The sequence below is a fragment of the Hyperolius riggenbachi genome, chromosome 1 (assembly GCF_040937935.1).
Source record: "Hyperolius riggenbachi isolate aHypRig1 chromosome 1, aHypRig1.pri, whole genome shotgun sequence".
Classification (NCBI taxonomy): domain Eukaryota; kingdom Metazoa; phylum Chordata; class Amphibia; order Anura; family Hyperoliidae; genus Hyperolius; species Hyperolius riggenbachi.
In genome coordinates, this window is record NC_090646.1 from 322,991,795 (window position 1) to 323,008,224 (window position 16,430).

Sequence of the window (16,430 nt, forward strand, 5' to 3'; positions counted from 1 at the left end):
ATTGCACTATGCTCTGTTGATGACTCGGTTTGCCTTTACCTTTAATAAAAGCCTTTTGTAAACCTAATGTAGGGTAGAGGGAGCTTAGCCAAGAATAAACAAATACTGGTGGAGGGTGTGGGCTGGGAATACAATTTAGAATAATCTAGAAATCTTTTTTGAACCAGGTTAGGGTTGATAGAAACTCTTCCATCCACCTGCTTGATCTTTCTGACAGCATTGATTTGCGTTGACTCCTTAGATGGGCAGCCAGCCATCTATCTGGCTTGTTCATTCATTTGTGACACTTAAGGTGGCCATACACTGGTCGATTTGCCATCAGATTCGACCAAAAGATAGATCCTTCTCTGATCGAATCTGATCAGAGAGGGATCGTATGGCCACCTTTACTGCAAACAGATTGTGAATCGATTTCAGCCTGAAACCGATCACAATCTGTGGAGCTGTCGCCCCCCTGCATACATTACCTGCTCCGGCCGGCGTGATTCCCCTGGTCCCCGCTGTCTTCTTCTCCGCTCCAGGCCGTTCCTGCAGCTACTGAACTTCCTGTCCAGGGGAAGTTTAAACAGTAGAGGGTGCTCTACTGTTTAAACTTCCTGCAGCCTGTCCGGAACCCAGCGCGGAAATAAGACAGCCAGGGGACTCGCGCCGGCCGGAACAGGTAATGTATACCCGCTGTATTGCGTCGGTCATTCGAACACCGCTATCGACGCACTCCCGACCCGCCGGCGATCGAGTAAAATCTTCCGCACGGGAGTCGACTGGGATCGATTTCAGACGGAAATCGATCGTTCTGTCAGCGGTGTGCGCGGCGATTTCACAGCCGATTCGATCACTGTGATCGAAACGGCCGTATATCGGTGTGAAAATCGTTAGGTGTATGGGCCCCTTTAGAAAGGGTCCAGCAGTAAGCCTTCTCAGCCTGGTGTGAAAGGATAAGGTCAATATGAGCTAGAATATCCTTAATCATTTTCAGAAGATACAGTCAAGGAACATGCTGATGCTCTATAACCAGGCAGGGGAGCTGTAGGTTGTGTAGAGTCTCATTCTGCTCCTTCTTAAGATGAGAAGCCAGCTTAATAAATTTACCCCTAATGTAGGCCTTGTAGGTAAACCACAAGGTCGCCTTGGAGACTCCATGCGTGACATTCAGGGAAAAGAAATTGGATAAGGAGGATGACACCTTTGCTAAGATTTTGGGACTCAACAGGAGTAATTTGTTGAGCCTCCAAGACCATTTAAGGTACTTTCTGGCTCCTACACAGCCATTACCATGGCATGGTCTGACCATGCACAGAGGGCATGTTCGTAAAAGAGATTAACAACATTGGAGGAGTTGGTGAAGGCAACATTAATGCGCAAATAGGATCTGTGAGAGTAGTAGGAATAACTCCTGGTAGCACCATTATGTTCCCTCCACAAGTCCACCACTGCCAGGGAGTATAGAGAAGTTGGCAGGGTCGCTCGTTGGCGTTTAAATAAGTTGTCACTACGAGGTCAATAGGAGTCTAAATAGGAATTAAAAGTTAGGTTGAAATCTCTGATCAATTACTAATCATCATAAGTGAGCTGTAGAATCCTACAGGCAAAGAACGCCATTACCACTTGGAGGGATGAGAATAGGAGTTAACCAAAAAAAACACTTAGGTTCAAGCATTCCTAAGATAATTAAATACCATCCCTGACCATCAGGTTTTACATGCTCGACCACCATTGGGAAGGAATTATGCAACAACAGAGCCACTCGCTAAACTTTTTTGGTAGGAGAGGAAGCTAGGAAGACCCTTTTGTACTGGGAGTGCAGAAATATGGGGAAGGAACAATCCAGCACATAATTGGATAGCATAGTACTCAGCTAAAGAGTATTGTAGGAATGAGATGGGAGGGGAAAGCCCAAGAAAGTTGAACAGAGACATAGGTATGATTAAACAACGTATTATTGACTTATAAAGCGCCAACATATTCCATTGTGCTGCACTATGTAAAAAAACAAACATGGGGTACAATACACAAAATAAAGAATTCGTACAAAATACAGAATTGGTAATTACAGTGATAAAGATACCATATTTTTCAGACTATAGGATGCACTTTTTCTTCCCTAAAATGGGGGGGGGAGGGGGGGGGGGGAGGGGGAATCAGTGTCTCGTGTCCTCCATCCATGTCTGTCCCCCGTGTCCTCCATCAGTGTCTGCCTTACTGCATCTGTTCCTTGTGTCTTCCGTCCCTGTGTCCTCATTCCTCCAGCCCTCAGATGTCCCCATTCCTTTGCCTTGTCTATATCTCCCTTTGTGCTCTGTCCATGTCTGCCCCCCATGTCTTCTGCTCCTGTGTCCTCATCATGACTGTCCTCCAATGTCCCGTGTCCGCCTTCCTATGTCCGTCTTTATCCTGATGCGCCTACATACCTAGCAGCTGTGCGCTTGACTCCGATGTAATGAAGAAGGCTTTTGTAGAAAACTACCAATCAGGCGGGGGATGCTGCTCCAGATCGCCAATCACAGCCCTCACTGCTCCCTATTTAATAGGACCCAACGGTCTTGAGGGTGGGACAAGGCAGGGAGCAGTGAGGGCTGTGTTTGGGGGTCTGGGGCAGCTCCCCCTGCCTGATTGGTAGTTTGCTCCGAAAGCCTTCCTCATGTTATCGGAGGTAAGCGCGCAGCTGCTAGGTATACATGCACATCAGGATGGAGACTGCCATAGGAAGTGGGACACGGGATATCGGAGTTCAGGAGGGACGTGGACGGAAGACACAAGTGGGCAGACATGGACAAAGCACACAAGGGGACAGAGACAAGGCAAAGGAAGGGGGACACGGGACGTCGGAGGACAGTAGGGACGAGGACACAGGGACGGCAGACATGGATGGACAGGACCAGAGACCAGGCATAGGAAAGGGGAAATTGGAGGACAGGAGGGACAAGGACAGAGAGGTATGAAGTCACAAGGGAGCAGACAGGGAGGCAGACATGGACGGGGGATAGAGGACACAAGAGGTACAAGGTGGGCACAAGGGGGACATAATTGGGGGGAGAAGGTCCATAAGACGCCCCTGCACCATGGATGTACCAGATTTAGAATATTTTCTTTTTTGGACTCTAAACTTAGGTGCGCCTTATGGTCCGGAGCGTCTTCTAGTTCGAAAAATACTGTAACATTGATTTAAAAAAAGAAAAAAAAAAAAAGGTATAAGAAATTCCAAGAAACAAAAAAGGCTAGAGCCCTGCCCTTGCCAGCTTACAATCTAAAAGAAAAGGGGGGAGGGAGGAAAATGACAAGAGGTGGGGTAGTATACAATATTCATACCTAGACGCAGTGTGTTTTTAGTTTATCTAGTAAAGAGTACAACTTGGCCAGAGGTCAACGTGGGAATGGCCTAAGAGAGCATATGCTTGTCGGAAAAAGTGAGTTTTAAGGGAGTGTTTAAAGAGTGACTTAGGTGTTGATGGATGTGTTGTGGCAGGGGATTCCAGAGGAGGGGAGAAGCATGTGTGCGAAATCTCGTACATGCGAATGCAAGGAGGTGATTCTAGAGGACAAAAGAAGTTCATGTGCAAATCTGAGATCATGGTCAGGTTCATATCTGGAAACTAGTGAGAAGACGTACAGGTGAGAGAGAGATTGTGAAGAGTTTTGTAGGTTAGGGTTAAGAGAGTTTGAAATAGATCAGTCTCCATATTCTTCTCACTTCAGTAATCCTTTAAGGTTTGGGGCTGATACGTACAGTTGTATGTCATCTGCATGTACGTGGTATTGAAAAACCAAAGGAGGTGATTAAGTTGCCAAGACCGTGCATGTACATGGAAAAGAGGGGGCCAAAGACAGGGCCTTGAAGTACCCCCACAGACAGAGAGGAGATCAGATCTGAGTAAGAGATTGTGAAAGACCTTCCGGAGAGCTAGGAAGGTATCCAGGAGAGTGAGGCCTTTTATGCCTACAGATAAAAGTATCTGTAGGAGTAAGGTATGGTCAACAGTATCAAACACTTATGACAGATCAAGAAGCACGAGTATGGAATAATGGCCTTTGGATTTGACTTTAAGAAGATGACTGGCCACTTTAGTAAGAGCTGGTTCTGTGGACTGGTTAGAGGGAAAGTCGGACTGGAACTGATCAAACAGAGTTAGCAGATAAGTAATGGCTTTAGTTCAGCATGTATATGGCATTCAAGTAATCTGAGTTCAAATTGGAAAAGTGACACAGGGGCGGTAGTTGGAGAGTGCAGTGGGATCTACAGATTTTTTTAAAGTAATGGTGTTACAACAGCCTTTTTGAGAAAGTACAGAAATATACCAGTGGAGAGGGATAGGTTAAAGGGGCAGTTTAGTGAAAATTATTATTTTCCATTAATCACATAGCAGTTATTTAATAAGGAGAGTATACGTTTCTCCATAGACCTTGTTAAAAAAAAAGTAGACGATAACTCTTATTTCTGCTTTTTAAGACAGCTGAGCTGCATCATTAGCATACTAAACGACTGACTTCACTGATAGTAGCAGACATTACAGCTGATTTATAACGGTTGGCTCACTCACTACAGAGAGCCGTGCTGTTCTCACATGTAACTAGCTAAGTAAATAAACAAACAGGCTGCTAAGTAACTAGCAAGTAATTAGCAGCCGGTTTTATCTATTTACTTAGCTAGTTACATGTGAGAACAGCACGGCTCTCTGTAGTGAGTGAGCCAGCCGTTATAAATCAGCTGGAATATCTGCTACTATCAGTAAAGTCCGTTACTTAGTATGCCAATGATGCAGCTCGTCTGTCTTAAAAAGCAGAAATAGTGTTATCATCTACTTTTTTAACACAAGGTCTACGGAGAAACGTATGCCCTCCTTATTAAATAACTGATATGTGATTAATAGAAAATAATAATTTTCACTAAACTGCCCCTTTAAGTAGCGATGTTAGTATTGGCCTGAAGGATGAGGATAGCTGTGGAATGAGATGGGGGGAATAGAAGGGTACACTTCCCCAGCAGCAGGAAAAAAAAAAAAAATAAGCCCTGCAGGTACAAAGATTTACTTTATGTGGCTGCTAAAACGTTAACAAATGCTATAAATTGCAATGTGTTAGCGGTTTATGCGCTTAAATGTCCGTGTGGTGTATATGGCAAAGATCACTAGCAATGTAAAGGTTTGCATCCAGTAACATAAATGGAGCATAACTGATTTTCGGGAGATTCCGGAGAAACAGAATGTTCCAGTGGCCAGACATTTCAATGACGCTGGTCATTCTGTGGCACAACTGAGATGGATGCTTTTGGATACTGTCCTTCCTCTTAGACAAGGAGACAATAGGGAAAAAATGCTGCTCTGCAGAGAAGAGGGGTGATAAAGGAAATTAGATTTTGTCACCCCTAGAGGCTTAAATGAAAAATGTGAATTACATGTGTTTTCTCCGATTTATATCAGGAAAGAATAATATGTGGATAGTATACATAGGTAGGTAGGTATTATACATTTTGCAGAGTAGTGCAGTGGAGCAATTTAATATTTACCTGTTCCAGTGCTGCTTTGGGTCTCCTCTGGTCTTCCTGAAAGACGCACTCTCTATGCTCCATACCTCTGGCCCCTAAGGCATGTCACAGCATAGAGCAGGTGACTGCCAGAACAAATAGAAGAAATAACGCATTGCTGGAGCAGGTAAATATTTCACGGTTGTCGGAGGGTAAGGTGAGTAGTAAAACTGGTAGTTTTACCAGTTAACAGGGGTGTTGGGGGTTTGAGTCATTAGGTTATTGCTGCACCCAGATTCAAAAAACGGGCAATGTTTTAATCACTGTCACCAGTGTGCTTCTCTGGATTGGAAAGCGTGTGCTGCTGTTCTATTGCTGCTTCCAATGATGGACATTGAAAGCTTTCAAGGGCCACCGAAAATGGCATGTAGGGCCACATTCCTCCCTACATTTGACAACTGTGCTCTATAAACTAGACTCTGTACTATACTATTATCTACTGTACTATGTATATTATGTACTGTAAAATAAACTCTGTACAATTAACAAGCTTAACATTGCATTCCAGCGGTTTTAAGGAGGTGTGGTCAGCTTACAAGGACAACAAAGGATAATTTTCATATTCAGCAGTGATGCATCGTGGGAGATATATGCTCACTCCAATCTGAATAATCACAAACACCTTCTGTTTTAAGAAAGTAAACTTGTTTTGCACAACATTCTGGTAAGAGGGCTTTTTGGTCCTTTGGTAGCCCCTTACACACTCCTAGGAGTTCTGGTTTACCATGAACTTGTTGCGTAATCTTTATAAGTGCTGCCTTCTATTCAGACTCAAACACTTGATTGTCATTGTGTAGCACAGTGAAATTACTGAAGCACTTTACTGTTATTGTGTAACACAACAAAACTGCTTAACACCTATTAGGGGAGCGTAAAGCCACAGCGTCTGTGTGCTACGCCATCATAAGTGCTCCATGCTGCAAAAGATGGTCAGCGCTGCAGATAATGCCGATTTCCATAAGTCCAGAAGGGAGAGAGACAAACAGAGGAGGGTACCTGCTTTCCAGCCACAGCCTAGTGTGGGTTGCTTAAAGGGAACCTAAACTGAGAAGGATATGTATTTTTCCTTTTAAAATAATACCAGTTGCCTGACTCTCAGGTTGATCTTGTGTCTCCAATACTTTCAGCCACAGCCCCTGAACAAGCATGCAGATCAGGTGCTCTGACTGAAGTCAGACTGGATTAGCTGCATGCTTGTTTCAGGTGTGTGATCCACTTACTACTGCAGCCAAAGAGATCAGCAGGACTGCCAGGCAACTGGTATTGTTTAAAAGGAAACATCCACATCCCTATCAGTTTAGGTTTCCTTTAAAAGGAAACCAGAGATGTCAGCGTAAAAAGATTTGATACCTACCCGGGGCTTTCTCCAGCCCCATGAGCACAGATACATCCCACTCCGTCCTTCCGGTTACCGTCTCTGGTACACTTTAAGGGTAGCCCTGGTTTGTGAGTATGCTCCATTACATTTTTTTTTTTAATGTTTTATGTCCTCCCATTTGAACATACATACTAATTAATCAAGGACTCGGTGTCTTGTTTTCTTTTTTTTATTAATTCCAGATTCTCCTCTACAGTATAATTTGAAATAGTCCATTTTACTTTGTTGAAGATGTTCTATAAAATTTTATCTACTACAATGTGTTGCTAAGGTTCTGCACCCCAAAAGCATGAAAAAAAAATTAAATACTAATTGGGAGAAAAAGCATGCAACTTTTTTTAAATCAACTTGTTGGCACTTTATGCCAGTCAATTAACCCTCATTTGCCCATCCTTGGTGTTGATTCTCTATAGTATATCAGTTCAGAGCAAAGTAAATGGAGGAGCGTGAGGTAACCGGAGGAGCGCAAGCCCCGGGATTGTAGCATGCGTTCTTAAGGCGCATGTACTTGTTTAAAACTTCCTAGGAACATACAGTTTAAAGAAATTGCAACTGCAGCAAACCTATCACCTATACCAACATTGCATCTCCCCCCCCAACAAACAAACCCACAAACTTGGATTTTGTAGTACATGATCTGATATTTTCCCTCACTTACTGGCTGCTGGGAGCATGCAGAAGGATGGACACTATTCATACTTGTTTGTTTCTCTACTTTTGGATGACAAACCCCAGCTCAGATTCTGAAAAACTGATTTAATGAACTTTAACAAGGCATACCTATGGTACATACCAGAAGCACAAATAGTGGAAAAAGTACTAATACAATTCCAAGGCAAAGAATAATCAAAAGAACAAAAGAAAAAAAGAGCTAACATGCCATACAAGAAGTTCAATGTAATACAAACACTTCATTTATTATGGTATTGCTGAACAATAAATCACTAATTAAAATACTCAAAAGGAAAAAATCCTCCACATATTCCCTGTATTTTGATTTAGATTCAATCATTTCAAGCCTCAGGCTGGCAGCATAAGCATGCATGTGAATTGGATACTACAATTAAAAAAAAAAAAAAAGGAAACCGGAAAATAAGCATATAATGTACAGTTACTAACTAGCTGTGCTATAAACAAACTCATACATATTTTCATAACACACAGTAGAGTCATTATAGTAAGCTCTGGTAAAGTAAATCTCTGGCTATAGTAAACTCAGTCCCCAGGTCCCAACCACGAGCCTGTATGAGTATACAGTACGCCGTATGACAAATTCTTATATAGTGAACTTCTGGTATAGTAAACTTGGCCAGTTCCCTTGAAGTTTACTATAAAGGGATTCTACTCAGTGTTCTCCCTAGAGCCATTTAAGTGGGCGGGCCGCCCGGGTAAATGCTTTTACCGCCCGAACGTTATTTATAGCCTCCTTCCACGTGTAACAATCGGTGTAACACAGAGAGGGTCTGATTACCGGTGAACTGCAGTATCACCGAGAATACAGAATATACCCGATTATTGGTGATCTGCAGTATCAACGATAATCAGATATATCTACTAACCTCTGGACACCTGAGATAACAAGTGAGTGATTGGGTGTAACAGTAACACAGTAGACTGTACTTAAGGAGTAGGTACAGAGGCAGTAAGGAATACTGCACAGAAGAATGTTCCTTCCGTAAGCCTAGACTCTGCCGGGGGAGGAGCTAAGCAGAATGTAGGAAGGACAGAGCGTGAGTGACACCAATGAGCGGGTGTCACTAACAGATCTGGGAACTGCCTCTAACAGTAAGGCTAGTTCTCGAGGTCGGCCAAGCCAGGTCGTCAACACACAGACAGATAAAATACAGAATCAGAAGGCAGATACGGAATCCAATAACTGGCAGGGTCAGGCAACGGAGAATCAGAATAACGAGGTACAGAATCAGGAGGCAGGTACAGAGTCCAGGAACAAGCAGAGATTGGCAACAGGATATCAGAAATGGCAAGGTACAAAATCAGAGTTCAGAGGAATAGTCAGGCAGGCAGAAGGTCATAACAAATAATACAATTCAATATTCCTAATGCTAAGGTGTGAGCTCCTTGATGTCAACACCTTTGGAAACTATGCTAGAACACAGAAACAGACAAGGCCTGAGTGCTACCACGTAGTGATCGCAACGACAGACAACCAGAGAATGACCAGCACCCAGTATATATACTATAGCGCTCTCCAGCGCCACCCTAAGTGCTGGACCAATGAAAAGTGGTGGAGATGTCAGCTTGGTCAGCTGACCTTCTTCTGGCTGTCATATAAACTCTGCCTCTCAGCGTGCGCGCACGTCATTCTGAACCTGTGTGGACTATCAGTCCCAGGTAAAGAAATCAATCCCGGCAGAACTCGACCCTTTAAAGTGCATGTGAGTGCTTTTATTGCATCTTAATGGCAGCTGTACATCAGCATCACAACAGCATGACGTTTCGGGCAAAGGCCCTTTATCAAATGCTGAAGTTCACAAACTATTACAAGACATATATAGGATTTCAAAAAAACACACGCCCTCTTAGGGGGTGGGCACTATCCTTAAAGTTACATGATCTCTTATTAGGGGAAAGACAGCAATCAACTATTAGAACGGGTTATAAAAAGCATCTCAGACTGAAGTCCTCATTTAACCCTCCTGGTGACTGGGTCCCCAGCCTGTCCATCCAGTAGGCCTCCCTCCTTAAAAGGGCATTCCTTTGATCTATCCCTTCTCGACTCTGTATCACCTCCAAAATCTGCCATCTTATCTGCGTTACTCCATGGCGTAGCTCAACAAAGTGGCGCGCCAGCGGTGAATCTTTTTTCTTTTGTACATCTCCTTCTCTCGCTCTAGGGGGATTCTGTATGGTACTTTTATGCTCATTGAGCCTAGTTTTTATGTCTCGTGTGGTCTGGCCCACATAGGCCAGACCACATGGGCATTTAATGAGATATACTACCCCCTTGGTGTCACAGGTGGCATAATGTTTAAGTGGGATAGAAACCCCTAAACTTGGGTGGCGTACTTCAGAGCCTTTAATAATGCTATTGCAATGCTGGCAACTGAGACAAGGAAATGTCCCTATTTTTACTGGACCCAAGAACCTCTGTGTTTTAATCCCTGTGCGGCCAATATCTGCCCATACTAGGTGATCTTTCAGTGACTTGCCGCGTCTGTACACAAATCTCGGTGGATTCTTACATATATGGACAAGCTGGGGATCACTCTCTATGACCGGCCAAAACTTATATACGGCATCACGTAGGAGTTTAGATTCACTACAAAAAGTAGCGATAAAATTTACAATAAGTAGTGATAAAATTTACTTCCTTGGACTCCGTGTCTGTTTCTACTTTATACTCCCTTAATGACTTTCTGTCCAATCTCAATACCTCTGCTGTGATTTCATTACATCTTTTCTCACTGTAGCCACGCCTGACAAAATCTTGAGTGAGGAGCCGTGCCTGCTCAAGGTATAAATCATCAGTGGAAGTGATCCTCCTGGCTCTGATAAATTGACTTTTGGGGAGACCCTGAACGAGGGGGCGTGGGTGGCAACTATCTGCCGACAGAAAAGAGTTCTTGTCGGTCTTTTTCCTATATAGGTTAGTTACCACTCCATCCCCCTCCCTCATGATCTCCACATCCAAAAAATGCATCTTATGCACATCATATTCCATCTTAAATTTCAACGTTGAGTGCCTCTGGTTAAGGTCATCATAAAACCGGCATAGCTCCTCCTCACTCCCACTCCAACAAGAGAATAAATCATCTATAAATCTGGGATACCCCGGGATACATCCATGGGTACTGCAGATTTATAGATGATTTATTCTCGAGTGGGAGTGAGGAGGAGCTATGCCGGTTTTATGATGACCTTAACCAGAGGCACTCAACGTTGAAATTTAAGATGGAATATTATGTGCATAAGATGCATTTTTTGGATGTGGAGATCATGAGGGAGGGGGATGGAGTGGTAACTAACCTATATAGGAAAAAGACCGACAAGAACTCTTTTCTGTCGGCAGATAGTTGCCACTCACGCCCCCTCGTTCAGGGTCTCCCCAAAAGTCAATTTATCAGAGCCAGGAGGATCACTTCCACTGATGATTTATACCTTGAGCAGGCACGGCTCCTCACTCAAGATTTTGTCAGGCGTGGCTACAGTGAGAAAAGATGTAATGAAATCACAGCAGAGGTATTGAGATTGGACAGAAAGTCATTAAGGGAGTATAAAGTAGATAGACACGGAGTCCAAGGAAGTAAATTTTATCACTACTTATTGTAGTGAATCTAAACTCCTACGTGATGCCGTATATAAGTTTTGGCCGGTCATAGAGAGTGATCCCCAGCTTGTCCATATATGTAAGAATCCACCGAGATTTGTGTACAGACGCGGCAAGTCACTGAAAGATCACCTAGTACGGGCAGATATTGGCCGCACAGGGATTAAAACACAGAGGTTCTTGGATCCAGTAAAAATAGGGACATTTCCTTGTCTCAGTTGCCAGCATTGCAATAGCATTATTAAAGGCTCTGAAGTACGCCACCCAAGCTCAGGGGTTTCTATCCCACTTAAACATTATGCCACCTGTGACACCAAGGGGGTAGTATATCTCATTAAATGCCCATGTGGTCTGGCCTATGTGGGCCAGACCACACGAGACATAAAAACTAGGCTCAATGAGCATAAAAGTACCATACAGAATCCCCCTAGAGCGAGAGAAGGAGATGTACAAAAGAAAAAAGATTCACCGCTGGCGCGCCACTTTGTTGAGCTACGCCATGGAGTAACGCAGATAAGATGGCAGATTTTGGAGGTGATACAGAGTCGAGAAGGGATAGATCAAAGGAATGCCCTTTTAAGGAGGGAGGCCTACTGGATGGACAGGCTGGGGACCCAGTCACCAGGAGGGTTAAATGAGGACTTCAGTCTGAGATGCTTTTTATAACCCGTTCTAATAGTTGATTGCTGTCTTTCCCCTAATAAGAGATCATGTAACTTTAAGGATAGTGCCCACCCCCTAAGAGGGCGTGTGTTTTTTTGAAATCCTATATATGTCTTGTAATAGTTTGTGAACTTCAGCATTTGATAAAGGGCCTTTGCCCGAAACGTCATGCTGTTGTGATGCTGATGTACAGCTGCCATTAAGATGCAATAAAAGCACTCACATGCACTTTAAATGGTCGAGTTCTGCCGGGATTGATTTCTTTACCTGGATGATTGTGGATTGAGGAGTGATGGACCTCTAACCCGGATAGGACTCCCCAACATATACACCAGATTGATCCCAGAGGCGGGCGGAAACAGTACAGATTGCGACTATCAGTCCCAGCCACACCAGTCACGTATTGCAATGTCTCAGCTGGCCTGCACGCGGGGTGAGACGCACCGCTATCTGCACATGCGGTGGCCTCCCCGCGCCTGGTCAGACCGTCAGTAGCAGGCCTGTGCGCGCAAACCGCCGCATCAGACGCGGCGGTTTTCCGCATTCCGCTATGCCAGCCGCAGAAACAGCCGCCTCATCCTGCGGCCATGCGGCGGCTTTTCCGCGTTTCTTCACACCACGGCTGGCTGAAGGTCTTTGATCTTCTTCACTTCTCCATTCAGTTCAGCGGGCAGCGGCTGTGTCAACGCAGACAGCCCACTGCTGTCAGTCAGAGACATGATCTCCCCCTCCTCCTCAGCTTCTTCCTATCAGCAGCGTGGAAGAGGGGCGGGGAAAGCTCGTAACAGCACAGAGCAGAGGAGTGTGACCGCGGGAGCTTTGAAGGAGCTGGAGGGCGGGGCGTACACTAAGGGAGCAGAGCCAGAGACTGACTTGCATGGCTCTATTCCTTCTGGTGAGTAAGTTATTTCCCGGGCCACTGGAATGGCAGACGCTCTCCTCCTCCTCGCCCTGTCAGTGCAGAAGCACAAAGCCCCTTCCTCTCCCCCTCCCTTCCATTCATCAGATAAGCTTTAATGTGTCTATGGGCCGCTCATTAACAAATCAAATTGTTTATTTACTCCAAATTGTTCAAGCATTGAGAATTTACAACACTTAACCACTTCACCACTGAGGGGTTTTACCCCCTGACCACCAGAGCAATTTTCACCTTTCAGCGCTCCTTCCATTCATTCGTCTATAACTTTATTATTACTTATCCCAATGAAATGAACTATATCTTGTTTTTTTTGCCACCAATTAGGCTTTCTTTAGGTGGGACATTATGCCAAGAATTATTTTATTCTAAATGTGTTTTAATGGGGAAATAGGAAAAAATGTGGGAAAAAAATTATTATTTTTCAGTTTTCGGCCATTATAGTTTTTAAATAAAGCTTGCTACTGTAATTAAAACCCATGAAATGTATTAACCCATTTGTCCCGGTTATAAAACCATTTAAATTATGTCCCTATCACAATGTTTGGCGACAATATTTTATTTGGAAATAAAGGTGCATTTTTTTCAGTATGCATCCATCCCTAATTACAAGCCCGCAGTTTATAAAGTAACAGTGTTATACCCTGTTGACATAAATATTTAAAAAGTTCAGTCCCTAAGGTAACTATTTATGTTGTTTTTTTTATTGCATTTTTTTTTTTTTTTTTAATTACAAAAAAAAAAAAAAAATTGGGGAGTGTGGGAGGTAATGAGTTAATTTATTGTGTAAATGTAATGTTTGTATATGTAAAATGCTTTTAGGGTGTAGTTTACTATTTGGCCACAAGATGGCCACAGAGTGTTTACATGCGACCTGTAAGCGTCCGGAAGGACGCTTACAGGAAGCAGTAGGAGGCTGGGAGACGCACAATGATCTCGCTGTTTCTGAAAGAAGCAGCAGATCATTGCGGGGGCTAGATCAACGAACGGGAATGGATTTTCCCGTTCATTGATCTCCGGGCGAGCGGGCGGCGGCGTGCACGAGCGGCGGGTGCGCGCGCACGAGCGGCGGGTGCGCGGACAGCGGAAGGTACGGATTTCTCCGTCCCTGGTTTTTTAGGAGGGAAAAAAGGGGCGGAGAAATTCGTACCGCTGGGGGTAAAGTGGTTAAAATATACCCCATTTAAACACTGCCGGGGATGTGTCATGAGAGATATAGGGCTGGTTCAGACGGACGTCTGCGTGGCGTCGCGTCTGGGGGCGTTGCGGCTGCTGCACGGTCAGGCTTTCAGTAGCCTTCGGTCGCGTTCTGATGCGTCGCGGTTTTTTTCCCCCCTAGGGGAACATTAGCCGTCGCGGTTGGCTGCTCCCTGGAAGCTACATGTCGCTTCCAGGGGCAGCTCGAACGAAAATCGGGACCCGGATGCCGCGTTCGGGTAAAAGCGTGCAAAAGATCGGTGTAAACGCTCCCATTCACTTGAATGGGAGCTTTTACCACGACGTTCCGAACGCTTGCGCTAAACGCTGCGCAAGCGTCCGTCTGAACCAGCCCATAAGGAGCAGTTTACAGCCAGCTGCAAGAGAAGCCTGGTACATGACATTCACTCAGCCTCCTATCTCACTACACAAACCTTTGTAATCTAACACCAAATGTCTTTCCCTAGTTTAAATTAACCCCTGATTCTCCAGCTTTCAGAATCTGCACATGGATGGCTAAATGTTCAGTTTAGCCTGCCTGGTCTCAGCTGTTTTGCTTAGTTCACAACAATGCAATTTTCTCTGATTGACGGTCCAATCTATTATTTCCAACACGTCTGATCTGATTCCCAATCGCTTTTCTAATCACGTCTATACAAAATGAATCAGAAAAATGATCGCAAATCAGATCAGACCTGTCAGAAATAATCGATTCGACTGTCATTCTGACAGAAAATTGCATTGTGTGTACTTAGCATTATAATAAGACAATCTAACTTATATGCTCACAAATCACTGTGCTTAAAATTAGCATAGCTTTTACTAAGTCCTTTCTGGGGTTCTCACCACCCCTGGTGCTGCCTGTGTGATCAGCTAGTAAGCACTCTTCTCTGGCTCCTAGTGCATGTCCAGCAGCAGGAGTCATGTACTTAGCATGCACGGTGAATGTTATCTGGTCATTGTCAGTCATGCATGTGATGATAGGGCTATGGCACCAAGGCCCCATTCACACTGGAATGCTTTTAAGGGGGTTTTCCAGCGCTTTGCTGATCGCCAGTGATCAGCAAAGTGCTATGACAATGATACTTTATGGTAGCAATAATACTGCAGTTGTGATTTGTTTAAATTCGCCAATGTGCTGCCTGCAGCATTGTGGGAGCGTTCACAATGTTACTCTTTCCCAAATGAGATGTCCCCCTCTCCACCCAGCTTGGTGCCAACCTCTCCCGACCCAGCGTAACTCTCCTTCTGCCCTCAGTATTAGTTTACTTCCTCACCCAGTAGCAAACAGTGTGACCTTACTTCACCACCCGGCTACTTTTCCATGCCACCCGGCTGGAAAATAATTCTGGGGAGAACACTGCTACTGTATTAGAAAAGTCAGAATTGCAGGAAGCTACAGGGTAAAAAAAGTAGATATAGACAAGTAGCCAAGGCCCTCATAAAGCTGCTGCCACATGGCACATGCCAAAGAGACATCCATGGTGGCCTTGAGAATAGCCCATACGTGAAAAGCTCAGTTAAAAACTCACATGCTTGGTTGGCTGAAGGTTTACAATGACTAATTTTCCACCTTTACGCTTAGTGAGAAGAGGAAGATTCCCACTTGGTTTAATCTGCAGTGATGTTCCAAGCGTGATGGCTAGATCTGCTTTTCTAAAAAAAAAAAAAAAAAACACCGGTTTAAAATGCTGGCACTTGCAAATAAGACATGAAATTAAAAATATCTGTTCTCATTACCTACAGGCTTCATCTGCTAGGTTCAAATCCCTCTCAGGCAAAGAGTCTTCCCAGTCCAGAATAGTATCGATCAGCTTTCCTCTAAAACAAAGTGAGGTCCATCATTTAAAAATCTATTTTTTTCCCCTAATTGTGTCTTGTGTATGAATTAAGCTTTATAAAAAATATTTTAAAATCATAGTTGTACAGTAAATTAGATTATGCAAGAGGCATCTTGTTACCTGCATGATCGAAGACCTCTTACTTTGGGAACATTACACAGTCTTCCAGTTGGTTTTAATCCCATGGTCCCAACAACATAGTCACGCACATATTGTCTGTAAAGTTGAGAGGATATGGTATCAGTTAACCATTTGATAATCTGGCCTTGTCCTCTAAATCCCATTTAGGATGATATACATTCTCTCAAGTGTTTGGGCAGAATGTCTATACTTGGAAAAGAAACACAATACTATATTTACAAGAAGGTACTGCACACCCTATGTATGCAAATTGATGCACTGGGTACAATGGGTGCTGAGTCTGTAATTAGGCTAAAAAGCTCTAGAGACAATATATATACAAAAGGACTCGCACACCAGCATGAGATTCATCAAAATTGTATTGTAAACACAATGGCTGATTATATACAAACAAGTGCAAATAATGCACTATGCACAAATAACATAAGTGTATTGGCAACAAAAGACCAACCGGTCAAAAGAAATACAGCATAATGGTATATGTCAGC

General features: G+C 43.9%; 1 protein-coding gene across 1 annotated transcript in view; it reads right to left on the minus strand.

The window, feature by feature from the left end:
* Positions 1 to 16,015, minus strand: part of SIRT6 (sirtuin 6) — a 62,946-nt gene extending 46,931 nt beyond the window's left edge. Inside the window, exons 1-3 of the mRNA XM_068233856.1 lie at positions 15,922 to 16,015; positions 15,701 to 15,781; positions 15,493 to 15,616 (exon numbers count right to left, since the gene is read on the minus strand). Of these exons, the coding sequence (XP_068089957.1) occupies positions 15,493 to 15,616; positions 15,701 to 15,781; positions 15,922 to 15,986 (270 nt within the window). The 5' untranslated portion in view covers positions 15,987 to 16,015. The remainder of the gene's footprint in view (positions 1 to 15,492; positions 15,617 to 15,700; positions 15,782 to 15,921) is intronic.
* Between the last annotated feature and the right edge of the window lie 415 nt (positions 16,016 to 16,430).